This window comes from Vitis riparia, chromosome 18 (genome assembly GCF_004353265.1).
Source record: "Vitis riparia cultivar Riparia Gloire de Montpellier isolate 1030 chromosome 18, EGFV_Vit.rip_1.0, whole genome shotgun sequence".
Lineage (NCBI taxonomy): Eukaryota > Viridiplantae > Streptophyta > Magnoliopsida > Vitales > Vitaceae > Vitis > Vitis riparia.
In genome coordinates this window covers 37,710,992-37,737,393 of record NC_048448.1, presented here as the reverse complement: position 1 = coordinate 37,737,393, position 26,402 = coordinate 37,710,992, and the positions used below count along the sequence as shown (strand labels likewise).

The following is a 26,402-nucleotide window of genomic DNA, read 5'->3' as shown; positions in this document are numbered from 1 at the left end:
AAGTGTTTTTCAATGCGTTAGTTTCCTTTAAAAATGCTTTTCATATTAAAACTTAAAAATGGTTTTTCGAAATACTTCTAAACGGACTGTAAGAGTCTCACAGCTTCATTGGAAAATAAAAGCATCAAATAAAAATGAAAGGAATAAATCAAAAAGAAAAAATGCAAGAAACATGGACATGGCATAGATGTAAAAGAATAAAAGTACAATGAGAGACAGTGAAAAAATAAAAAAATCGAAATCCAGAGTCGCAAGTCTCATTATCGAGGCCAGCTGTTGGTTCAGGTGAGCCCACCATGATTCCATCTAAAAGCAATCTGAGAAAATGGCAGCCCCACAATTGGAATAGGACAATTTAGCTTGTGGACTCGAACAGTATTTCTCTTTCTTCTTCCATGAACTTTCATTCTTTCCTCTTGCCTCCAACCCAATAAAAAGGAAAATTGCTTGCCAGAGGAGAAGAACAGTCATTTGCAACCAAAGACCCTTTCTTTTCGTTCTTAGCCTCCTTGTAACTTTGCCAGATCCAGTCCAGAAATGGCTTCTAGCAGCTCCTTGAAAGCGTCGTCTTCCACTTCTAATTGTGATGGTTATAATTATCATGTGTTCTTGAGTTTTAGAGGTGAAGACACCCGCCAGACTTTCACTGGTCATCTTTATGCTAATTTGGTTGCACGTGGAATTCACACCTTCAGAGATGATGAAGAACTTGAGAAAGGAGGAGATATCGCATCAGATCTCTCGAGAGCTATCAAAGAATCAAAGATTTTTATTATTATTTTCTCAAAACACTTTGCTGACTCCAAGTGGTGTTTGAATGAACTGGTAAAGATCATCGATTGTATGACAGAAAAGAAAGTGGTTTTGCCGGTTTTCTACCATGTGGAGCCAAGAGATGTACGAAATCAAAAAGGAAGTTTTGAAGATGCATTTTCGAAGCATGCAGAAGGTGCAGATCAAGAGAAGAAGAAGACAATAGAAACGTGGAAGAATGCCTTGAAGACAGCAGCCAACCTATCTGGATATCATCTGCAAAATCAGTAACTATATTTCTTTTCACCTCTACTAGATAAATTTTATCCTACTTTAATCATTTTATTTCTTTCTTTAAGCCTATCTGGAAACTTGCTTCATTCTATCACTATCAAATTTTAAACAAAATAGATGAATTGGTTGAGAAATTCTAAACTAGCCTAGTTTAAGATTGGATTGAGGCTTTACCGGTCCATTATTGAATCGAGTCTACTTAATATTAGATATATTACCCTCCTGCTTTGTCTTTCTGTTTGTTTATATGACCAATTTATTTTATACAACATGGTGAAGTTTTTTTATTCAAAGTATTTAAAAAAAGAAAAAAATCTGAATTATGAGATTTTATCAATATATAACATTTAATATTTTACCCACCATGATTTCATATAAACTTCATCATTTTAAGTTTAATAAAAAAATAATAATAATATTAAAATAAAATGTATAAAGCCTAAACATGAACTAATATTAATTTAATTTGATCTAAATTATCGTTAATATATGAAATAATAGCAATTGTATCAAGTTTTGATTGGTTTATGACTAATATTCAAACATACCTTTTAGTTATTACTTGAACGTTCATGTGGTTTTGCTTATTTTTATCTTCAAAATTTTGTTCATTCCTATGATTCAATATAAGGTTCATTTATTTGATTTAATTCATGTAGTTTTACATTTTTCAACCCTTTTTGATATTTTTTTCACGTGTACATGCGGTAGCATGACCTTGGATTTCATGGTGAGACCTACAAGTAAATCATTCTTTTATTTTATTAATAAATAGTTGAGATAAATAATTTAATACTGTCAGGACCTAGGGTTGGAGGAAAAATTACTACGAAATATTTGACTAATATTTGATCAATAAAAAAAAAGTCCAAATAGCTTCATTTATTTATTTTATTTATATTTTATCTTTTTCTTCTATTTTAATTTTGTTATTTTATGTTTTTTTTTTCATATTTTTCTTTTTCTATAGGAAAATTACTACTAAATATTTGACTAATATTTTATCAATAAAAAAGTCCAAATGGCTTCATTTATTTCTTTCTTTTTTTTCAAAAATCCTTTTCTTCCATTTCACTTTTCTATTTTATCCTTTTCATATTTTTCTTTTCTACTTTCATGTGATTATTATTATTATTATTATTACTGCTACTACAGTTTATAATACAAATACTATCAATATTAATTATAATTACTATTACTAATATCATTATTTTGTTATTGTTATTATGATTATTATCATCATTACCATCACTATCATCATCATCATCATCATCATATTCACTCTAATATATTCAAAAGCTAAAGCTTTTTAAGTGCTTAATATTGTAGTTTAATTTAATGAACACTTTTAGTAAGATATTATTTTAAAGAGTGAAAGTGTAAATGACATGTCTAAACTTTGAACCATTTTTAATGCTAGCTCAAAAGTGTAGTTTACAGGCTGCTTGCATGAAGGATTTTCTCATCTCTTTGGGATCCCTACATCTTGTTTGTAGTCAGTTATCTTATGACACCTTGAATGGTCATGTCTCTTTAGAGATCTAGAATTTATAGACAAGCCTAGTATAATGTTTAACCATTCTATATTTCAAAGACATTTGTGATTGTATATTGCCAATGAATTCCATGCTCACTCACCACAAAGATTCTCATGCACCTTCCTTATTATTTAGAGTCTCAATTTTCTTAGTATTTGTGCATAAATTGTTCAAAGACTTGTTCATCCAAATTTGCTACACTATAATGATCATATTTTTGGTATGATATTCTTCTTGGATAACCTGTTTTTTGATCTAATGATACATTTTTTTTTTTTAATAAAAGGTCCATTCCATTGATCATTTGGTTAGTTAGCCCTATGCTCAATCCCCAAAAACTCTTACTATATATATATATATATATATATATACTTAATTTACCAACTTTATTCTCATAATGAAAGCATTGTGAATATGAAAGCACTAACAAAAATGAGTCTCTATTCTCTTATGTTAATTTTCTTTAAGAAGTATTTCAAATCTTCTTCAATTAAATTCAAGGTTTTTAATCAACGAACAAATCATTAAAATAATGGTAAGTTGATAAAACATAGAAACAAGTGAATGAGGAATTTAAAGATCTTTTTTACTAAATAAAGGGGGAAAGAAAGTTATGTGAGAGCATAGTGGAGAGTTGTTAAGAATTCTCTTTAATCAAGAAAAGTATTACTAGATTAGGGAACTTGGATGCCAAATTGGAAGCTATCTTGAAGCTTGACATATCAAGAGTTATCTTTGTTTGTGTTATGATTATAGGATCCCTTATCATGAAGTCAAATAATGTTCTATACTAGTCGACTTCAATTTGAACCTTTCAACTAAGTAAGCAACTAAAGTTCACATTTTTCACTTTTTTCTTACTTGAATTTATAGCTAGGAATAATTAGAATGTACTTAAATAAGTAATTTAATAAATGGGTTTGATTTTTTTTCTATTACATTTTGTTGTTCAACTTTCTTTCATATTGATTATATTTGTGACAGATTCTAATACCACGTACTTTATGATTAATAGATCTGAGGCAGAGTTTATTAAAAGGATTTGTGAAGATATCGTTACAAAATTGAATCGTACGCCTTTATATATGGGCGACAACATAGTTGGAATGGACTTTCATTTGAAGCAGTTAAAATCACTTATAAAAGTTGAAATCGATGAGGTTCTCATGGTTGGTATCTATGGGATTGGTGGAATTGGCAAAACTACCATCTCTAAGGCTATTTATAATGATATCTCGTCTCAATTTGATGGTAGTAGCTTTCTTGGAAATGTTGGGGGGAAATGTGAAAATGATCTACTTAAATTACAAAAGACACTTCTTCAAGATATCTTAAAGTGTGAAAGGCCAAAATTCAATGATATTAACCAAGGAATCACTGTGATAAAGGAAAGGCTTCGATCGAAAAGAGTCCTTATTGTTCTCGATGATGTGGACAAGTACATGCAATTAGAAAACTTGGCCGGAAAATATGGTTGGTATGGTGCAAAAAGTATAATCATCATAACAACTAAAGAGAAATATTTGTTAGAACAATATGAAGTAAATGTATTTTATGAAGTACAAAAATTGAATCATGAAAAATCTACTGAGCTTTTCAATTGGTGGGCCTTCAAGCAAAATACTCCCAAAACTGGATTTGAAAGCCTTTCAAATAGTGTAGTGGAGTATGCTGATGGCCTTCCAATAGCACTTAAAGTTTTGGGTGTTTCTCTCTTTAAGAAGTCAACAGAGGAATGGGAAAGTGAATTGCAGAAACTACAAGAAATGCCTAACAAAGACGTCCAAAGTGTGCTTAAAGTAAGTTATGATAAATTGGATGGTAGAGAAAAAGGGGTATTCTTGGATATTGCATGTTTTTTTAGAGGAAAAGACAAAAATTTTGTTTCAAGAATATTAGGAAGTGTTGCAGAGGCTGTAATAAGAAATCTGGAAGATAGATGTCTCATTACTATTTCAGAAAACATTTTAGATATGCATGATTTATTACAACAAATGGGTCGGGCAGTTGTTCGTCAAGAGCCTGGAAAAATGAGTAGACTTTGGGATCCTAAAGATGTTGAGAGCGTGTTAACAAGAAATACGGTAAGAGTAAAATGTAACTTGTTTAAGAAATTGTATATCTATATAATTTGGTTAATTTTTGTACACCTTGTTCTTGGCTTATTATTGGCTTTTATTTTTTGTAGGGGACTAAAGCAATTGAAGGACTATTTGTAAAAGTTTCTACATTAAACCAAATACAATTTCCTGCAAATTTTTTCGCGAAGATGAGAAGTCTTAGATTGCTCAAAGTCTATGATATGATTGTGGGTGATTTGGATGATTTTGTGGTGGACCTTCCCAAGGATTTTGAAATTCCTTCCTTTGAGTTAAGATATCTCCATTTTGAGGGATACCCTTTACAATTCTTACCAAGGAATTTTCATGCAAAGAATCTTGTAGAACTTGATTTAATCGGTAGTAGCATAAAACAACTTTGGAAAGAGAATGAGGTAATATTTTTATTGTTATTTCATTAATAATTTTTATATTCATGTTAAAGTTCTTAAAAAATTATCTATTAAGGCATGTTATTTTGTTTTAGATTCTTGACAAGTTGAAAGTCATCGACCTTAGTTATTCAAAGGATCTCGTTGAAATCCCAAACTTTTCGAGTGTACCAAATTTGGAGATTCTAATTCTACAAGGTTGTATAAAGTTACTTCAAAATTCACCCATCACCATTATTATTATTAGAGTTATTATCTAACTATTTTCTTGAATATAATAGGGTGCACAAGACTTCAGAGTCTTCCAAGGAATTTTCATAAATTGGAACATCTTCGAAGTCTCTCTTGTGCGGACTGTTCAGAGCTAAAGAGTTTTCCGGAAATCAAGGGAAATATGAGCAAACTAAGAGAGCTTAATTTAAGTGGAACGGCTATTATAGAAGTACCATCCTCAATTGGACGTCTAAAGGCTCTTCAACACCTAGATTTGTCTTATTGCAAAAGCCTAAGAAGTCTTTCGGAGAGCATTTGCAATTTGAGCTCTCTTGAAACTCTCATCTTGGTAGGGTGTTCAAATTTAAAGGGCTTTCCAGAAATCAAAGATATGGAAAATCTAAAAAGGCTTGATTTGAGTTTTACAGGTATAGAAGAGCTTCCATCCTCAATTGGACATCTAAAGGCTCTTAAACACCTTGATTTGTCATGGTGCCAAAACCTTGTGAATCTTCCGGAGAGCATTTGCAATTTGAGCTCTCTTGAAACTCTCATCTTGGTATGGTGTTCAAATTTAAAGGGCTTTCCAGAAATCAAAGATATGGAAAATCTAAAAAGGCTTGATTTGAGTTTTACAGGTATAGAAGAGCTTCCATCCTCAATTGGACATCTAAAGGCTCTTAAACACTTGAATTTGAAATGTTGTACAGAGCTTGTGAGTCTTCTGGATAGCATTTGCAATTTGAGCTCTCTTAAAACTCTCATCTTGGAGGGGTGTTCAAATTTAAAGGGCTTTCCAGAAATCAAAGATATGGCAAATCTAAAAAGGCTTGATTTGGGTAGAACATGTATAGAAGAGCTTCCATCCTCAATTGGACGTCTAAAGGCTCTTCAACACCTAGATTTGTCTTATTGCAAAAGCCTAAGAAGTCTTTCGGAGAGCATTTGCAATTTGAGCTCTCTTGAAACTCTCATCTTGGCGGGGTGTTCAAATTTAAAGGGCTTTCCAGAAATCAAAGATGATATGGAAAATCTAAAAAGGCTTGATTTGGGGGAAACAGGTATAGAAGAGCTTCCATCCTCAATTGGACGTCTAAAGGCTCTTCAACACCTAGATTTGAAATGTTGTACAGAGCTTGTGAGTCTTCCGGATAGCATTTGCAATTTGAGCTCTCTTGAAACTCTCATCTTGGCAGGGTGTTCAAATTTAAAGGGCTTTCCAGAAATCAAATATGATATGGAAAATCTAAAAAGGCTTGATTTGGATAGAACAGGTATAGAAGAGCTTCCATCCTCAATTGGATGTCTAAAGGCTCTTCAACACCTAGATTTGTCTTATTGCAAAAGCCTAAGAAGTCTTTCGGAGAGCATTTGCAATTTGAGCTCTCTTGAAACTCTCATCTTGGCAGGGTGTTCAAATTTAAAGGGCTTTCCAGAAATCAAATATGATATGGAAAATCTAAAAAGGCTTGATTTGGATAGAACAGGTATAGAAGAGCTTCCATCCTCAATTGGATGTCTAAAGGCTCTTCAACACCTAGATTTGTCTTATTGCAAAAGCCTAAGAAGTCTTTCGGAGAGCATTTGCAATTTGAGCTCTCTTGAAACTCTCATCTTGGCGGGGTGTTCAAATTTAAAGGGCTTTCCAGAAATCAAAGATGATATGGAAAATCTAAAAAGGCTTGATTTGACGGAAACAGGTATAGAAGAGCTTCCCTTCTCAATTGGACGTCTAAAGGCTCTTCAACACCTAGATTTGTCTTTTTGCAAAAGCCTAAGAAGTCTTTTGGAGAGCATTTGCAATTTGAGCTCTCTTGAAACTCTCATCTTGGTGGGGTGTTCAAATTTAAAGGGCTTTCCAGAAATCAAATATGATATGGAAAATCTAAAAAGGCCTGATTTGGGTAGAACAGGTATAGAAGAGCTTCCATCCTCAATTGGTCGTCTAAAGGCTCTTCAACACCTAGATTTGTCTTATTGCAAAAGCCTAAGAAGTCTTTCGGAGAGCATTTGCAATTTGAGCTCTCTTGAAACTCTCATCTTGGCGAGTTGTTCAAATTTAAAGGGCTTTCCAGAAATCAAAGATATGGAAAATCTAAAAAGGCTTGATTTGAGGAAAACAGGTATAGAAGAGCTTCCATCCTCAATTGGACATCTAAAGGCTCTTAAACACCTTGATTTGTCATGGTGCCAAAACCTTGTGAATCTTCCGGAGAGCATTTGCAATTTGAGCTCTCTTAAAACTCTCATCTTGGCGGGTTGTTCAAATTTAAAGGGCTTTCCAGAAATCAAAGATGATATGGAAAATCTAAAAAGGCTTGATTTGGGGGAAACAGGTATAGAAGAGCTTCCATCCTCAATTGGACATCTAAAGGCTCTTCAACACCTAGATTTGTCAAGGTGCAAAAGCCTAAGGAGTCTTCCGGAGAGCATTTGCAATTTGAGCTCTCTTGAAACTCTCATCTTGGAGAGGTGTTCAAATTTAAAGGGCTTTCCAGAAATCAAAGATGATATGGAAAATCTAAAAAGGCTTGATTTGGGGGAAACAGGTATAGAAGAGCTTCCATCCTCAATTGGACGTCTAAAGGCTCTTCAACACCTAGATTTGAAATGTTGTACAGAGCTTGTGAGTCTTCCGGATAGCATTTGCAATTTGAGCTCTCTTAAAGCACTTGATGTCCAGGAATGTCCAAAACTGGAGAGAGTGGAGGTGAACCTAGTGGGATCTTTGTATCTAACTTGTTGGATTCTAAACCAAAGTGTAATCTGGTCGAGCGGTGGTGATCAACGGGTCGCCGAAGTGGAAGGAGAGGTCCTTAACCATCATGTTTCCTCCCTGTCATCACTGGTAGAATCATGTACAAGAGACTACAGAGACATCTCCGGTGATAGTTTCCACCTATCTGCACTGCAAGTATTATCCGTAGGTAACTTCAGTCCAATTCAAAGAAGAATCCTCAGTGATATTTTCCGCCAATCTTCATTGGCAAGTGTATCTCTTCGTAACTGCAATCTAATGGAAGAAGGAATCCCTAGTGGTTTTTGGAACCTATCTTCACTGGTAAATTTATCTCTAAGTAACTGCAGTCTAACGGAAGGAGAGATCCTCAATCGTATTTGCCATATTTCATCATTGCAAAACTTATCTCTGGATGGGAACCATTTTAGTAGCATACCTGCCAACATCATTCAGCTTTCTAAACTGAGAAGCCTCTGCTTGAATCACTGCCTGAAGCTTCTACAAATTCCAGAGCTTCCACCAAGTTTACGAGTTCTTGATGTCCAGGACTGCCCATGCCTGGAAACTTTATCAAGTCCCTCAAGTTTACTTGGTTTATCCTTGTTCAAGTGCTTCGAATCAGCAATTGAGGTATGATTTTCAAGAAATTTAACCTTTTTTTTTTTTTTTTCCTTTTTCTTTTTGACAAAAACACAAGATTTACACTAATATTTCTTACAGGACTATGACGGCAGGTTCTATTGCCAGGAGAAAGTCGAAATTTTAATGCCTGGAAATAATGGAATTCCGGAGTGGATAAGCCATAAGAAAAAAGGATCTGAAATAGTAGTAGAGCTTCCCGAGAATTGGTGGGAGGATAACAACTTTTTGGGATTTGCCTTATGCTCTGTTTTAGAATATGAAGAAATTTTTGAATTTTATTTTGAATATTATTTTGAATTGACCTTCCATCATTTTTATCCGGATGGTAACTTATCTGAATCCAAGTTCCGGGATCGAGGCGTGTTTAGCCGTAGACGTTGCTGTAATGGTGGTGAATCAAATGGAGTCTTGGTGGCATTTTATCCTAAGGTTGCTATTAAGAATAAGGGTTGGTCAAATGAATGGAGACATATGAAGGCTTCATTTCATGGTAAACGAGAGAAAGTGGAAGAGTGTGGGCTTCATCTTATATATAAAAAACAGAGATTCCAATGCCACCAACCATTGGCCTCGGTTATTGAGTGAAAATACAGATTTCAATGTTAACAGAAGTCTTGATGATGCAGAGAACCCACACAACAAAAAATCAAGACTTCTCTAGTTTTCAACCTAACACACTTTTCTTCACCCTCCTATAAGGTACGTCTTCTTTCTTTTCATTTACTAGACTAATATTCCGTTTTTTTTTCTTTTCTATTATTTAATTTTTAATTTTATAAATTTGTTTGCTTTTAGTTATCCCAAAATTTCAAGAAAAAATTGAGATCCCCAATTGTTGGGCTCAAAGACCTAAATTCTTTTTGTTTTTGTTAAAAATGTGTTAGGAATTCTCAAAAGCTAATCTTTGGAATGAGTTATTGGAAGGAAAGGAGCATATTTAGATATTAAAAGTCTTTAAGTCCAAAATTTAGAAGGAAAAAATGGAACGCATATATTAATTAACAAAAGGTGAAAAAAAAAAAAAGACTTTTGAATTAATTTTATATTCAAGTTTTAAAAATTATCATATGTTTTTAAAATGTAAGTCAAGTTGGTTGAATCAAGAATTAGTATTTATTTGTCTCCCATTTTGGTCCAAGTTTGACCCTAATTATAAATTAATTAGTCACATTTTTCATACTTTAATCGCATCCGTATTTTTTTATACCTAAACCATAATTTTTTTTGTACCTTAATCATATTCTTTATGCTCTAATCATATTTTGCGTTCCTTGATCATGTTGTTCATCTCATTATAACATTTTTTTATACTTTAATTATATTCTTCACACCCTAATCACATTTTTTTTGGTCTTATTACCTTAATCATATTTTTTTATATGCTAATGATATTTTTGACATTATAATGACATTTTTGTACCCTAATCATATTCTTGTACCTAGATCACAATTTTCATCTTTTTCTATCTTGATCACATTTTTCACATACTAATTACATTCTTCATTTTTTTTTACTTAGATACATATGTATACCCTAGTTACATTTTTGGTAGGTATACCTATTTTATGAAATAACTAAAATATCTATTTTTGAATCGTTACAACTTTGAATGAGAATTAAATATAAGTTAGTTTGTAGTTTTATCTATAAATACATAATCATTTAACATAGGAAAAAAATTAACAAAACAATTATAATTTTCTAATCTACACATCTTTTCTTCCTTAAAAAAATAATAGACATACAAAAATAAAAATAAAATTAAATCTAAAAAAAATAAAAATAACTTCTCTTAGATTTAATTATTTTAGATATTATTTTAATTTTTTAAAGATGATTTTTTAGAATTTATTAGTTTTAATTTTAATTTATAATTTAGCTTTTATTTTTTTATTTTTAATTTGAAAAAAAAAAAACCTCTTTGTTCAAATATCTTCTCTATTTTTGTTGTTAATTTCAATATATATATATATATATATATTAACAAATTCTATAAGAATGACTTGACTTATAGGTAAATCATCTTTGTTTATTTTTTACTTTGTTCATATAAATGGTTGTAATTCAATATGTGACGTGAATTTCTGTGATGATGGATTTGGATTAGTGGATGATCCCCTAATCTAAATGCTGGCCCATGGGTTTGGATTGCAAAAGATACTAATGCTGATGGACAGAGACACTATGCCTCCCAAGATGATGAAGAGAACCATATACATAAATTGTTGGAGCTTCTCTACAAATTTGTTCAATGGATTTACCGTAGAAGACACTAAACATGTATCTAAAGCTTTTGGTACGCCACCTTCCTATCTCTTCTTAGTTTATATTGTCTGATTAAGTGATTTAAATGGCTAAAAGACTTAATGTTATTACTCCATTGTACTAAATAGTTTTCATCTAAATGGCTTTAGGAGGAGGGTGAAGTATTCTCAAATTTCGGTATACAGATGTTGTTATTCTCGTATTTTTAGTGGTGATGTATTACGGAAGCTTTTATCTGACAAGGATGCATACAACCAATTCTTGCTTTCACTCGATTGGGTTAAAATTCAAAACAATGTGAGTTGGAATTTTGCTTTATGCAATCCATCTTCATTGTGATCTTATTACTTTAGAATATTTGCACATTTGTTTCCTATGATTTGGTATACAATTCTGTTTATATAGGGATTCACTTTGAAAATAAATAACTAAATTTCATATCTAAACACCTAAGATCGGGGCATATACTTTTTTGTTAACCCACTAAAGAGATAATGATTCTTTTAGTTCATCAGATTTTAGTTTAACCCAGATATTGCTTTGATAGATTTCTGTTGTATATTTCTATGTAACCTGGCATGTCAACAGTCAACCCATGAGGTGTTGCCAATCATTTCACTGTAAGTTGGTGCTATTCACTTGTGGACAGTGATGGTGCGGCTACACTAGTGCTAGGGAGCGGTAAGAAGGCAGTTGAGCTTAGACTCCAAGTGATTGCTAAGATTGCAGGATATGGTGATGCTACTCAGGTACTATTAACAAGTTAACTTACATCTGTCTTGATCTTGATATGACAACAGATGACTTGATACTAAAACATGATTGGCTTGGGCAGGCACCTGAGTTGTTTACAACTACCCCAGCCCTTGCAATACCAAAAGCTATTTCTAATGCTGGCCTGAAGGCTTCTCAAATTGATTACTATGAAATAAATGAGGCTTTCGCCGTAAGGATTTATTCTTGTGCTTGTTATACTTCTACCATCTCTTTTATCAATTAACAGTTTATGCTAATTTTATGATCTCATTTGTTTTCTGCAGGTTGTAGCTCTTGCCAATCAAAAGTTGCTTGGTCTTGATCCTGTGAGTGTTCTAGTTCATCGTCTCTACTATAACAGTTTATGGCCCAGGACGCCACCAGACTGCTACCATAAAACCCATATATAAATTGCAACATTTCTCTCCTGCTTGGCTTGGTTGCCAAACCCACTTCTCTACCCCTCACCCTTGATTGCCAAACCCATTTCCTCTTTCATCATTGTCGGTACCGAACTCATTCTTTTTTTTTTTTTTTCCTCTCTTGTAATAGCTGGCTGATTCTTCAAGCATTGTGGGATGCGGCTTGGTATTTTTTTCTTTCAACATTGGCACTTTGTTTTATTTTTTATTTTTTCGATTTCACTCTATTATTTTCTACCTTATGGCTTTCTCTAGGGTTTTGAATTGCTAGGGTTTCAAGTCACCAGAGGATTTGGAGGCTTTTCAGGTACGACTTCTCCATTTTTTTGTCCACTCATTACTGTAGAAATTTCAATTTGGTAGCTGATTTTTCTTCCTTTCTTATGGATTGAGATAAGCTCTTAAGTTTGATGATTTCTCAAAGATATTGTTGGTGTAATTTGAAGCCCTAAATGTAGGTATGAAAATTCCACCTGAGAGTGCCCCAAAAGGCTTTACTGGTGTTTTAGACAGGAAAGGTATGAAGATCATCCACCTACTTGGATATCATTGTGTTTTAGACAAAAAGACTTCTCCATATGAAAATTCATTTCTCAAAGATCTTTTACTCGTTCCTGTGCTTAGGTAACCCCTGATTTACAGATTCTAGATGGTGGAGAATAGATAGGCCTGAAGCATTTTAGGCCTGTAAAACCCTTGGGATCTAGTGACACTGGTAGGTTTATATGGTTTTTCTATTTTTTGTCCATCTTTTTGCCCCAATTTTGTAGGAATTATGTTCTATCCTATGGCTTCTATTTTGGAACCAAAGGATTTATTTACCTTTTAGGTCTAATTCAACTCCATTCATTACTAGGTGTTGAAAACTTTTCATTTTTGAGAAGTTGTGCTTCTGGGTATTTATTGTGTGCGGTTTATCTTGAAGAAGCTGCATCTATTAGTTGCAATTTGCTCTTACAGGAGGAGCATGTTACAGGTATGTTTCCTCTTGATTCTTTCATTCTCTGTTCCCATATATTTGTGTTAACTAGGTCATGTTTCAGGATGAATCTATGTTGATACGGTACTCTGGCAAAAAAGTGAAACAACTTAAACTAAGCAATGTTTCAAGAATTATTCTTGGACAGTGTACTGTAAGTTTATATAAATTGGAACCAGAGAACTTTTAGACCATTCTTGAATTCAAACTTACATCTTGTTCTTATATTTTCCATTCTGTTGTTGTAGTTCATCCAAATCTCTTTCTCCATTCATATCTACTCTTGAGTTAAGGCCTCAACCTTTCAATATATGCCACCGATTTTGAGGATGGTTTCTTCTTAAAAGTTGCAGCTAGAGTGAATTTTGTTGCTCCATAACTACTCTTCAATGTTTATTAGCATTACTTATAGTTGGTTCCACAATAGTGTGAGTCGTGTGACTAATATATATGTTTGTGTTTGTGAGAGTTTTTTCTTATATACAAATGGAATCTTACGAAGTTATGCTAGAAGTTTTTTTTTTTTTTTGAATTTCTATCATATTCTGATTTGGATTTATTTATTTCTTTTTCTTTGTTGGTTGCACCTTTTGATTTGCGAGAAAAGAGGATGAAAAAGAAAAAATCAAGATGTTCTTATTAATTTAACCATCTGATTCTCTTTCAAGGTGGAATATGAGGGAAATTTGAAGGAAATCCTTGGTTACACTAAGGATGATGTGGTATCAAGTGACTTTGTGGGAGACTGCAGGTGAGGCAAATCTTACAATATCTCTTTTTCTTCCTCATCTTCAATACTTTGCTTATTTTGCAATTGAATTGTATAATCAATTGCCCTTTGACAGGTCTAGTATTTTTTTAGGCCAAGGCTGGAATTGTGCTGAATGACAACTTTATCGAGTTGGTCTCTTGGTACGATAATGAATGGGTTTACAGGTAATTTTCACTGAATGTTCATAATTTAAGCCACTAGTTATAAATAATGAATATATAGTTAAATGAACTACTTCCAATGTGCTGTCGAGCTTCTTTTTTTTGATGATTCAAATATGTAAATGTAAATCGATCACACCTGCATCATTGTTCAAGTTGCATTTTCTGAATACCTACAAAAAGTTGGTTAGCTACAAGGTCAGTTTTCCTGGGATGTGTTAGTTTATACCTTTGAAACAAACAAGTAGAATCTAATTTGCATTCCAGTTTGGGGATTAACACCATTGGAAAATAACACCTATTTCTTTGGCAAAGTTGAGGGCCATAGCATATGGGCAATGCATAGATTTTCATGATTTTGGCGGTTAAGTGCCAATGTCCATGAATGTCTGGGGTGTGGTGGGACTCCAGGAGAAGGTGTTGCGAGGTGAAGAGGCCATGCAACTCCTCTTTGCAGTTGACAAGGAGGGAGTTATCTTTGGCATCTCAGGAATGTATGCTTAGGCAAGAAGACAAAAATAGAGTTGAAGGAAATTGAACCCTCAATGAATTATGAGGAGAAATAGGGAGGGAGGGAGTGGGAGATGTGGGCTGAAAAGGGAGTGGTCCAGATGTTCCAATCCCTACAGTTAAAATCATTAGATCCTATTAAAATTTGGAACTTGTTTCCAGCTGTTCTACATCACTGTGAGGTTTGTCAAAGCAGTGATTTTACTGTTGTTGAAATTAAAAAATAATGTAGCATTTCTATTCATGTGTTTCAGTTGGTTAAGAAGAAGATGGAACAGTCCAGTGATAATAGTTGGAGCAGAAGATGAGGAGTACCAATTGACTATGGAGGACATTGATTCGAGTTTTGTGTTCATGTACATCCTGTAACAGAGGAGGATGTTAAAGGAGAAGCTCAATATAAACATACAGATTTTGTAAAAGCAGGTATGAGGTAGATGAAATTTGTGTTACATATTCTAATAGATCTGTGGAGTTCTGATTTTACAGACATGCTTACATGCTATTGTAACTGTTTCTAAACCTTATCTGGTTTTAGAAAACACATGAGATATCTTTTTGGAATGGTGTTCTTTTGTCAACAGATCATCACATCCATTAACGTTACTGTGTTTCAACTCATTATTGAGGAAGTGTGCAACAAGTTGACTGTAGCCATTAGTTTAGTGCTAGCATTTTAATGCCAGCATTATTGATTTGGGGGGTTAGGTTTTTACTTTTATACTGGATCTAGTAGGAACTTTTATCGGGATGTGCAGAATCATTAAATTGTATACAATATGCAACATTTGAAGTTCTATATATGGTTATCTGACAATTGTTTCAAAACAGAACACCTGATTAATCCAGTACTGGTACCCCATTTTCAATTGAAAAACTGGGATTTCCACCAGAATGGAATTAAGTACTTTATATTGTGTTTCTTTTATCTCTATCTGCTACTTCTGTATCTGTCATTGATCAATCCATGTGTGATATTCTGCATCATCTTTGCTAGTGGAATCAGAATCAAAGCTGTGTACTGAAAAACATATTTCCTTTTCTGTTTTTTTGGCAGTGGTGCTGAAGATGCTGCTTAACTGGTTGTCCATTAAAGGTGTTCAGCTTGAACACCAGAAGGTTCAACCTGGAAACATATCAATTCTTTGATACTGTTAAGAAACACTATGGCATCCGCATTGAATGCATGTTTCCAGAGTTCAGGGCTTGGTGAGTGTTGCCGTGTGAGGAAAGTGAGACCTCGCCTTCTAGCTGGCAAAATTTAATTTGTAAATGTTTAGTCTCATTGATGTAGTTGTTGCAATGGTAATGCAAAGCAAGTGCAAACATGACAACTTGAACTCTCAAGGACAGTCAATGACGCAAATTTGCAGAGTCAATCAACTTTAGTTGTGGATATGTTGTATTGTTCATTGTGCTTAAGTTCTGAAAAGCTATTTCTAATGCTGGCCTGAAGGCTTCTCAAATTGATTACTATGAAATAAATGAGGCTTTCGCCGTAAGGATTTATTCTTGTGCTTGTTATACTTCTACCATCTCTTTTATCAATTAACAGTTTATGCTAATTTTATGATCTCATTTGTTTTCTGCAGGTTGTAGCTCTTGCCAATCAAAGGTTGCTTGGTCTTGATCCTGTGAGTGTTCTAGTTCACCGTCTCTACTTTTTTTTTTTTTAACCTATGATGACTTACTATACATTGAATTTGTTTACTTCAGTTTTGTACAATTTTATTTTCCTGAGCATTTTCCAGATTTCTGCCTCTACAAGCATGTGCTCTTTTGTGGATTCAGGAAAATGTCAATGTTCATGGTGGATCTGTATCTTTGGGACATCCAATAGGTTGCAGTGGTTCTCATATCTTGGTCACATTGTTAGGGGTATATTCATGGCAGCTTATCTTGGTTCTGCATAAGTTAAAAGATTTTTTTCAATACAACCAAATACTTCCTTGACATGCAATTCTCTCTCAAACCTCTGATTTTCTTCTTTTCTGTATTGAAAACCATGTGGGAGATTAAGGTAATCTCTGGAAATGTGGGGAGACATTAATCACACTACTAAAAAGTGAGATATAGTCGCGTAATTTTAGGAAGGGTCGACAACATCCACAACTAAAAAGTATATATATAATCTCACAGCTATGCAAGTCGCAGTTGCAGAGTCCTTCCCACCAGACATATAGTTTCCTCTTTCATCATTGTCAGTACCGAAATCATTGTTTTTTCTTTTTCTCTCTTGTAATAGTTGGCTGATTCTTCAAGCATTGTGGGATGCGGCTTGGTATTTTTTTCTTTCAACATTGTCACTTTGTTTTATTTTTTATTTTTTCGATTTCACTCTATTATTTTCTACCTTATGGTTTTCTCTAGGGTTTTGAATTGCTAGGTTTTCAAGTCACCAGAGGATTTGGAGGCTTTTCAGGTACGACTTCTCCATTTTTTTGTCCACTCATTACTGTAGAAATTTCGATTTGGTAGCTGATTTTTCTTCCTTTCTTATGGATTGAGATAAGCTCTTAAGTTTGATGATTTCTCAAAGATATTGTTGGTGTAATTTGAAGCCCTAAATGTAGGTATGAAATTTCCACCTGAGAGTGCCCCAAAAGGCTTTACTGGTGTTTTAGACAGGAAAGGTATGAAGATCATCCACCTACTTGGATATCATTGTGTTTTAGACAAAAAGACTTCTCCATATGAAAATTCATTTCTCAAAGATCTTTTACTCGTTCCTGTGCTTAGGTAACCCCTGATTTACAGATTCTAGATGGTGGAGAATAGATAGGCCTGAAGCATTTTAGGCCTGTAAAACCCTTGGGATCTAGTGACACCGGTAGGTTTATATGGTTTTTCTATTTTTTGGCCATCTTTTTGCCCCAATTTTGTAGGAATTATGTTCTATCCTATGGCTTCTATTTTGGAACCAAAGGATTTATTTACCTTTTAGGTCTAATTCAACTCCATTCATTTATAGGTGTTGAAAATTTTTCATTTTGAGAAGATGTGCTTCTGGGTATTTATTGTGTGCGGTTTATCTTGAAGAAGCTGCATCTATCAGTTGCAATTTGCTCTTACAGGAGGAGCATGTTACAGGTATGTTTCCTCTTGATTCTTTCATTCTCTGTTCCCATATATTTGTGTTCCTAGGTCATGTTTCAGGATGAATCTATGTCGATACGGTACTCTGGCAAAAAAGTGAAACAACTTAAACTAAGCAATGTTTCAAGAATTATTCTGCACAGTGAACTGTAAGTTTATATAAATCGGAACCAGAAACAACTTTTAGACCATTCTTGAATTCAAACTTACATCTTGTTCTTATGTTTTCCATTCTGTTGTTGTAGTTCATCCAAATCTCTCTCTCCATTCATATCTACTCTTGAGTTAAGGCCTGAACCTTTCAATATATGCCACCGATTTTGAGGATGGTTTCTTCTTAAAAGTTGCAGCTAGAGTGAATTTTGTTGCTCCATAACTACTCTTCAATGTTTATTAGCATTTCTTATAGTTGGTTCCACAATGGTATGACTAATATATATGTTTGTGTTTGTGAGAGTTTTTTCATATATACAAATGGAATCTTATGAAGTTATGCTAGAAGGAATTTTTATTTTTTTGAATTTCTATCATATTCTGATTTGGATTTATTTATTTCTTTTTCTTGGCTGGTTGCACCTTCTGATTTGCAAGAAAAGAGGATGAAAAAGAAGAACTCAAGATATTCTTATTAGTTTAACCATCTGATTCTCTTTCAGGGCGGAATATGAGGGAAATTTGAAGGAAATCCTTGGTCACACGAAGGATGATGTGGTATCAAGTGACTTTGTGGGAGACTGCAGGTGGGGCAAATCTTGCAATATCTCTTTTTCTTCCTCATCTTCAATACTTTTCTTATTTTGCAATTGAATTGTATAATCACTTGCCCTTTGGCAGGTTGAGTATTTTTTATGCCAAGGCTGGAATTGCTTTGAATGACAACTTTATCAAGTTGGTCTCTTGGTATGATAATGAATGGGTTTACAGGTAATTTTCACTGAATGTTCATAATTTAAGCCACTAGTTATAAATAATGAATATATAGCTAAATGAACTACTTCCTATGTGCTGCTCAGCTTCTTGTTTTGATGATTCAAATATGTAAATGTAAATTGATCACACCTGCATCATTGTTCAAGTTGCATTTTCTGAATACCTACAAAAAGTTGGTTAGCTACAAGGTCAGTTTGCCTGGGATGTGTTAGTTTATACCTTTGGAACAAACAAGTAGAATCTAATTTGCATTCCAGTTATGTGGATTAACACCATTGGAAAATAACACCTATTTCTTTGGCAAAGTTGTGGGCTGGGGGTTTGAATTTTTCTGACATAATATGCAACTAGTTTTCATATAATGTTAGGGGCAATGCATAGATTTTTGTGATTTTGGCAGTTAAGTGCCAATGTCCAAGAATGTGTGGGGTGTGGTGGGATTCCAGGAGAAGGTGTTGCGAGGTGAAGAGGCCATGCAACTCCTCTTTGCAGTTGACAAGGAGGGAGTTATCTTTGGCATCTCAGGAATGTATGCTTAGGCGAGAAGACAAAAATAGAGTTAAAGGAAATTGAACCCCCAGTGAATTATGAGGAGAAATAGGGAGGGAGGGAATGGGAGATGTGGGCTGAAAAAGGAGTGGTCCAGATGTTCCAATCCCTACAGTTAAAATTATTAGATCATATTAAAATTTGGAACCTGTTTCCAGCTTTTCTACATCACTGAGAGGTTTTTGAAAGCAGTGATTTTACTGTTGTTGATATTAAAAAATAACGTAGCTTTTCTATTTATGTCTTTCAGTTGGTTAAGAAGAGGATGGAACAGTCCAGTGATAATAGTTGGAGCAGAAGATGAGGAGTACCAATTGACTATGGAGGACATTGATTCGAGTTTGGTGTTCATGTACATCCTGTAACAGAGGAGGATCTTAAAGGAGAAGCTCAATATAAACATACAGATTTTGTAAAAGCAGGTATGAGGTAGATGAAATTTATGTTACATATTCTAATAGATCTGTGGAGTTATGATTTTACATACATGCTTGCATGCTATTGTAACTGCTTCTAAACCTTATCTGGTTTTAGAAAACACATGAGATATCTTTTTGGAATGGTGTTCTCTTGTCAACAGATCATCATATCCATTAACATGACTGTGTTTCGACTCATTATTGAGGAAGTGTGCAACAAGTTGACTGTAGCCATTAGTTTAGTGCTAGCATTTTAATGCCAGCATTACTGATTTGGGGGGTTAGGTTTATACTTTTATACTGGATCTAGTAGGAACTTTTATGGGGATGTGCAGAATCATTAAGTTGTATACAATATGCAACATTTGAAGTTCTATATATGGTTATCTGACAATTGTTTCAAAACAGAACACCTGATTAATCCAGTACTGGTACTCCATGTTCAATTGAAAAACTGGGATTTCCACCAGAATGGAATTAAGTACTTTACATTGTGTTTCTTTTATCAATCCATGTGTGATATTCTGCGTCATCTTTACTAGTGGAATCAGAATCAAAGCTGTGTACTGAAAAAAAATATTAATATTTCCTTTCCTCTTTTTTTGGCAGTGGTGCTGCAGATGCTACTTAGCTGGTCATCCATTAAAGGTGTTCAGCTTGAACACCGGCAGGTTCAACCTGGAAACATATCAATTCTTTGATACTGTTAAGAAACACTATGGCATCCGCATTGAATGCATGTTTCTGGATGCTATTGAAGCTCAGGGCTTGGTGAGTGTTGCCGTGAGGAAAGTGAGACCTCACCTTCTAGCTCGCAAAATTTAATTGTTAAACGTTAAGTCTCATTGATGTTGGTTTCAACTATAGTATGTAGTAGTTGCAATAGTAATGCAAAGCCAGTACAAACTTGACAACTTGAAATCAAGACAGTCAATGACCCAAATTTGCAGAGTCAATCAACTTTAGCTCCTTTTTTTTTTTCTTTGTGTTTCTGCAAAAACCTGAGTCTTCCAAGCAACATTTGTAGGTTGGAGTCCCTTAAAGACTCGATCTCAATCATTGCTCAAACCTGGAGACATTTCCGGAAATCATGGAGGACATGCAAGAGTTGAAAGACCCCGATTTACGTGGAACGGCTATAAAAGAGTTACCATCATCCGTTCAACATATAAAGCGTCTTAGATCTTTGGATTTGAGTAATTGCAAGGACCTTGAGACTCTTCGACACACCATTTATGATTTGGAATTTCTTGAAGATCTGATCGCCCATGGGTGTCCAAAACTGAAGAAGTTTCCTAGGAACTTGGGGAATCTGAAAGGCTTCCGCTCCTTAGAAAAACTAGATTTGAGTTATTGCGATGGGATGGAAGGAGCAATCTTCAGTGATATCGGTCAATTTTATAAGCGGAGAGAGCTTAATATCAGCCACTGCAAGTTGCTTCAAGAAATTCCGGAGCTTCCATCAACTTTACGAGAAATTGATGCTCATGATTGCACGGCCTTGGAAACTTTGTTTAGTCCATCAAGTCCACTCTGACCTTCTTTCCTCAAATTGTTGAAATCAGCTACTCAGGTACGATGTATTAGATATAAAAGTTCTTTGATACCAAGTATGCTTTGTATTTGATGATGGTGATTAAACTTTTGTGCAGGATTCGGAATGTGACACACAAACGGGAATCAGTAAAATTAATATTCCAGGAAGTGGCGGAATTCCAAGGTGGGTATTACAAATAGTGTTACAACAACTACCCCTTGGATGTGGGCTCATCATCGGACCAGGGCAATTATTCTTTTCTTTAATTATCAGGGCAGTGAGTGGCTTCAAATAATGCAGTTGTATGTTGGAGGAAATACATCCCCTTCTGATTCAGTGTATAATAGGTTTCTTGATAGAAAGTAATGGCTTCGAAAGAACATGATAGATTTGTGTCTGCTACATATGTTGTTGTACAATCTAGGCAATTAAAAGCAAAATAACAAATGTGATCTCAGTATGTCATTTTACTGTCTTCTCATCACTCTAGAATGTTTGCATGCCGGTTGTTGTACGTTTGTTAACTATATTAGGCTTAAAACTATAGTTTGGTCCCACCCTTGTCTCCCTTTCTAGTTTAGTATACCTTACTTGTAATTTAATATATATATATATAGTAATAATAAAATGGGAGATAATGAATAAAGTAAAAAAAGAAATTCAAATAAGATTATAGGCAAGCAAAGTCTAAGAGCCAAATGATGATCATTGAAGACTAAAAAAAGAAAGAGTGAAAAGTGATAAGAAAAGAAAATGTAAGAAAAGCGAGTCTTGAAGAAATATTTTTTCAATTAAATTTTTTTATTGTATTTTTAATATTTACCGGAGAACTTGAGGAATAAAAATATATAGAGAAAAGCAACTCCAAAAGCATGAAAAGAACAAAAGTAAGAGGAGAAAAATTGAAGGCAAATAACAGCCTAACACTCAATGAGAATCAATAAGAAATAAGAGTGAAAAATATCTATTTGTTGAGGTTTCAACTCTTATGATTTTAACGTTATGTTTCATTACATGAAAGAAGAAAAAACCTAAATAAAAATAATTTTTCATGTTTGATTTTTTTTTTTATAAAAAATATAAATGAAAGCTAAATATATTTAATATTAATTACAAACTTATATATAATTAAATTATTTAATCTTTACATAAAAGGATTGAAATAAGAAAAATAAGTTTGAAGTAGTATAAAATACTAATTCATAAACTTCTAATATTTTTATTTTCTTTTATTTTTTTCAGTTTTTTTTAGTTTCTATTTTCTTTAAACAAAAGTAATAGAAGAAAATTTTAATATATATATATTTTGTAATTAAAGTTGAGTATAACAATTCTTTAGTAGAAAAAAAATTAAGTCAATAACTTTACATGAAAAAATTCCTTTATCTTTTCAATTTTTTAAAATAATTACTTATGGTCTTTGGAGCCAATAGTATTAATACTTGTACCCATAAATTTCTTTCAAGATTAAATTATTCAATTTTCTCGGCTAAAAAAATAGAAATATTATTAAACCCCAATTAAAAACAACGCATGAAGCAAAAAAGAGAGACTTTTCTTTATGTGTAATTTTACAAAAGAATTGTATGATAAGTTAGTGCTTTATCAATAAAAAATAATTATAATTGAAACATTTTAGTTGATTATAAATATTAATACATGTGTTCCCATAGACTCGCACTTTTAACGACTTGGATTCAGCAAGTGTTTAATCCTCCAACCTGCGTTTTAGGCTAGAAGTCACAATTGCTCACCGTCCCACCTTTTTGTATTTGAACAACTTTGTTGACTATAGGTGGGAATTCCCCATATATTCTTCCATAGAAATCTATGAAAATTTCATAGTCCCTTTTCACCTACCATCTTAAGACCCTCTTTCTCTTCAAGTTCATCCCCCTCTGTGTAATTTCATTCACTTTTCTATTCATGTTTATTAATTTTTTTTATGATTATAATTTTGACCTTTACCCAAATATGTAATTAAAAATAATTATATTAATTGTCGTGGCCTTTGAGTGACTCAATATATGGTTAAAAATTAAATGGGTGGAGAACGACAACATGGATCAAGGAATTTTGCATGAAAAAATTTATATAAAAGAAATAAACAATATAAGGAAGGCTACTTAGAAATTATTTTGAAAAGGAAACTGAAAAAGAAAAGAAATAAATATAATTATATAGAAGTAGATAATAATAAATAAATATGCATCTGTGTTTGTATGTGCTTGTCTATTTAATTACTAATAGTTATTAATTATTTAGAATATATAAAAAAACTTATCATTATGGTAAAATATATGTATAAATCTTAATCACAAAAGAAAAAACATTACAAATAAAGCTATATACAAGTCATTCAAAAAATATCGCTAATATGTCCTATTCCAAAAACAATGAGTTGATTTATCTATCGGGATGTAAAAATAATAAATAAATAAAAAATGTGTAGCAGCATTTATTTTACTAGCAACAAAAGTATAGAAAAAAATAATACATATCACCAACAAAAAAAATATTTGTTTTTAATAGGGAATTTCTCATATTCACAATTAATTATGTCATCCAGTTATATTTATTTTAATTTTATTTATATATATAATAGGAAAGTCGTTCAATCAACTCCTTCTAAACAACTAAATGATGATAAAAGAAATCGCGCGCTTTAACAAACCGAAGAAAAATGACATTGCAATAATGATGATAAAAGCAAATGAAGATTCAAAAAGAAAATCACATCAAAAAAGAAAAAAAAATGACAGCTGCAATTCAGTTCCACCGATGATTGAGGAATAGCTTTTTTGACTATCATGGGGGATCGATGGAAGCTCCTCCACAAAAATCCTTGAAAATTCAAAGTATCCAAAGACTTTTTCTCTTCCACTTTGTCCCATCTGTAATCCACTATTGTTGAATGTCAAGGAATGGGAGAGAAAAGAATCACATGCCTTTCCTTTTTATAGACTAGAATGCTGCCATTCCCTTCGTGAAATTTCAGGCTTCCTTCTTTCTTATCTGCCCACCTACTAATATTTAAGTTGCTCTTGCTTAGGAAGGTCATTGGAAGCCACTTACCTTCCCAACTTTTTACTAAGAAACAACTTGCTATCCTCAAGTCTGAAGAGAAATCGAGCCTCACACTCTTGTGATGTTGAGAGACCAACAATGGCTCCCACATGTTCCCTAATAGCTAGCCTTCATGAGTCCCCTAATAGCTTCCATAGTAACATTCAAAAGTTTCCTAATATTAGCTTCCATAGTAACATTCAAAAGTTCCCTCCCTTGTGATGTTGAGAGAAACCAACAATGGCTCCCACATGTTCCCTAATAGCTAGTCTTCATGAGTCCCCTAATAGCTTCCATAGTAACATTCAAAAGTTCCCTAATATCCCTATTGGAGTAATAAGGTTGAAAGAAAAATACAAATAATTATATAAAAGAAGATAAAAATTGAGGAAAATTAAAATTTATTGTCTTCCACCGTTCTGTTATTCAAATATTACATAATTTCTTATTTATAGATGCTCATGCTTGATAAAATAGAATTTTTTAATGACAAAATATAAAAAACCTTCTAGGACTTAACTACTCAAATATAAAAACTCTAGTACAATCACTTAAAATAAAATATTTTCTTTCACTTGTAGTGATTAAATCTAATTCTAATTTTTAAAACTTTCTAAATCAAGTTTAAATTCCCAAAATGCATTCTTAAACTTGATTTTTTTTTACTCCAATTAGCATCCTTAACCCTCTAAAATCTTCAAACTTGAGAGGCTTGGTAAAAATATCCATATTTTGATCTTGAGAATTTTCAAATTTTAATTGCACTTCCTTCTTCATAATACATTCTCTAATAAAATGATATTTTGTATTAATGTGCTTACTTCAATCATAAAAAGATTAATTTTTTTCTTTATAATGTAATCAATGATTTCTTGTTCACATTGTGGATGCCTTGTTACTTGCAATGCTTAATCACCAATATTTTTTTGTATCTCTTTACTCCTCTTTTTGCATTCTTCTTTGTTTATATAACTATATTACTTCTATTGTCTTTTTCCCTTTTAGAAAGGATTTTAGTTCTCGTGTGTCATTCTTCCTTATTACTTTTATTTCCCCATTTATAGCATCTTTCTATCTTTTATCTTGAATTGTTTCTTCAAAACCTATTTTTTTCAAAATCTATGAAAAGACAAAAGAGGGTCATATTATTTTTATTTTTTGTTATTTCATAAATCTCTCATAGGCTTGTAAAATTGGGTGTCCTTTTACTTGAGCTTTATAATATAGATAATGTTGTAGAGCTTTGTGAATTGACAGAGGTAGTGAGTAGTAATTTCTTGCAAGCTTTCTTTTATTTATTCTTCTTCTTCATAGAGGAGAGGAGTATCATAGTTGCCTCCTTGAGTACTCCAATCTCATGCTTCTTCTTTGTTAAATTTGGCATATTTATTAATAATAATATTTTCATTGTTTGGATTATATAACTTATAGCCTTTGGAGCTTGAATTATAACCAATGAAAATATATTTCCTACTCTTGTTATCTAACTTTGATTGTTGTTGATCCAACACATGAGCACAAATAATGCTTCCAAACACTCTCAAATGTAAAATACCCGACTTTCTTCAATTCCAAGCTTATTGTGGTGTTTTCTTTCATACATTTTGATTAGGAGAATAATATGACTAATAAACTGCACAATCAATTGCTTTGGCAAAAAAATCTTTAGGCATCTTCTTACTTTTCAACATACTTCGAACCATGTTATGGATGGTTCTATGTTTTCTTTCAATTATACTATTTTGCTATAGAGAATATGACACCATTAAAGGTTGATGAACCTTGTGATTTTCACAATATTATTTAAATTCTTTTGATATGAATTTACCTCTATTAGTGCATTAGATTGCTTAATTTAAGTTGACAATTTTGTTCCATTCTTCTTAACTTAGGAATTTTTTTAGTTTATTGTCTTACCCTCCTTTAAAGACTCGATGTTATAGCATGATCAATTATAAATAACACAAGTATAGAAAAATTTGGAAAAGGTTAATAATTCTAAATTTTGGCTTAATATGGACTTTAAGGAAATTTAATTAAGCATAAAGTAATTTTCTTAATTATTGAATTAAATTTGATCTAGTGCTCAAGCATACAAAATTGGCACTTAAGTGGTGGGAGCACCCAAACACTGTTTGAGACTACTCAAGTGTTGTGCTCAAGAGCTTGCAAGAGCGGCTAAAAAAACTCAAGCACTAGAAGCACTTGATTGATTGAGTGGAAACTCAAAATTTTCTTCTAAGAGTTTGAAGACAAACTTTTTGTACC

The 26,402-nt window shown here is 33.0% G+C and overlaps 1 protein-coding gene across 36 annotated transcripts; it reads left to right on the top strand.

Moving 5' to 3' along the window:
* Positions 1 to 348: 348 nt before the first annotated feature.
* LOC117906571 (probable acetyl-CoA acetyltransferase, cytosolic 2) lies at positions 349 to 21,549 on the top strand. 36 transcript variants are annotated; one of them, XM_034819654.1, is made up of 15 exons: positions 9,269 to 9,370; positions 10,780 to 10,968; positions 11,087 to 11,234; positions 11,587 to 11,686; positions 11,773 to 11,883; positions 11,978 to 12,019; positions 12,246 to 12,281; positions 12,371 to 12,422; positions 12,972 to 13,091; positions 13,763 to 13,845; positions 13,957 to 14,030; positions 19,363 to 19,534; positions 20,141 to 20,302; positions 20,559 to 21,104; positions 21,184 to 21,549. In XM_034819654.1, exons 3-10 carry the CDS (start codon positions 11,152 to 11,154, stop codon positions 13,771 to 13,773), a joined length of 555 nt encoding a protein of 184 aa, XP_034675545.1. In that variant the 5' UTR covers positions 9,269 to 9,370; positions 10,780 to 10,968; positions 11,087 to 11,151; the 3' UTR covers positions 13,774 to 13,845; positions 13,957 to 14,030; positions 19,363 to 19,534; positions 20,141 to 20,302; positions 20,559 to 21,104; positions 21,184 to 21,549. The 36 variants fall into 36 exon arrangements, 29 of the variants coding, with proteins under 29 accessions (XP_034675527.1, XP_034675532.1, XP_034675536.1 ...); XM_034819653.1 differs by having other exon boundaries at positions 13,940 to 14,030; XM_034819649.1 differs by lacking the exons at positions 19,363 to 19,534; positions 20,141 to 20,302; positions 20,559 to 21,104; positions 21,184 to 21,549 and adding exons at positions 14,792 to 14,963; positions 15,595 to 16,035; positions 16,130 to 16,171; positions 16,329 to 16,490 and having other exon boundaries at positions 13,762 to 13,845.
* Positions 21,550 to 26,402: the final 4,853 nt, after the last annotated feature.

Bases quoted from the DNA above. Each gene is read 5' to 3' on its own strand.
- LOC117906571 (XM_034819632.1), top strand. From the start codon at position 538: ATGGCTTCTAGCAGCTCCTTGAAAGCGTCGTCTTCCACTTCTAATTGT. The intron at 1,041-3,600 runs GTAACTATATTT...TATGATTAATAG, and splicing joins GGATATCATCTGCAAAATCA to ATCTGAGGCAGAGTTTATTA. The intron at 4,670-4,773 runs GTAAGAGTAAAA...TATTTTTTGTAG, and splicing joins GCGTGTTAACAAGAAATACG to GGGACTAAAGCAATTGAAGG.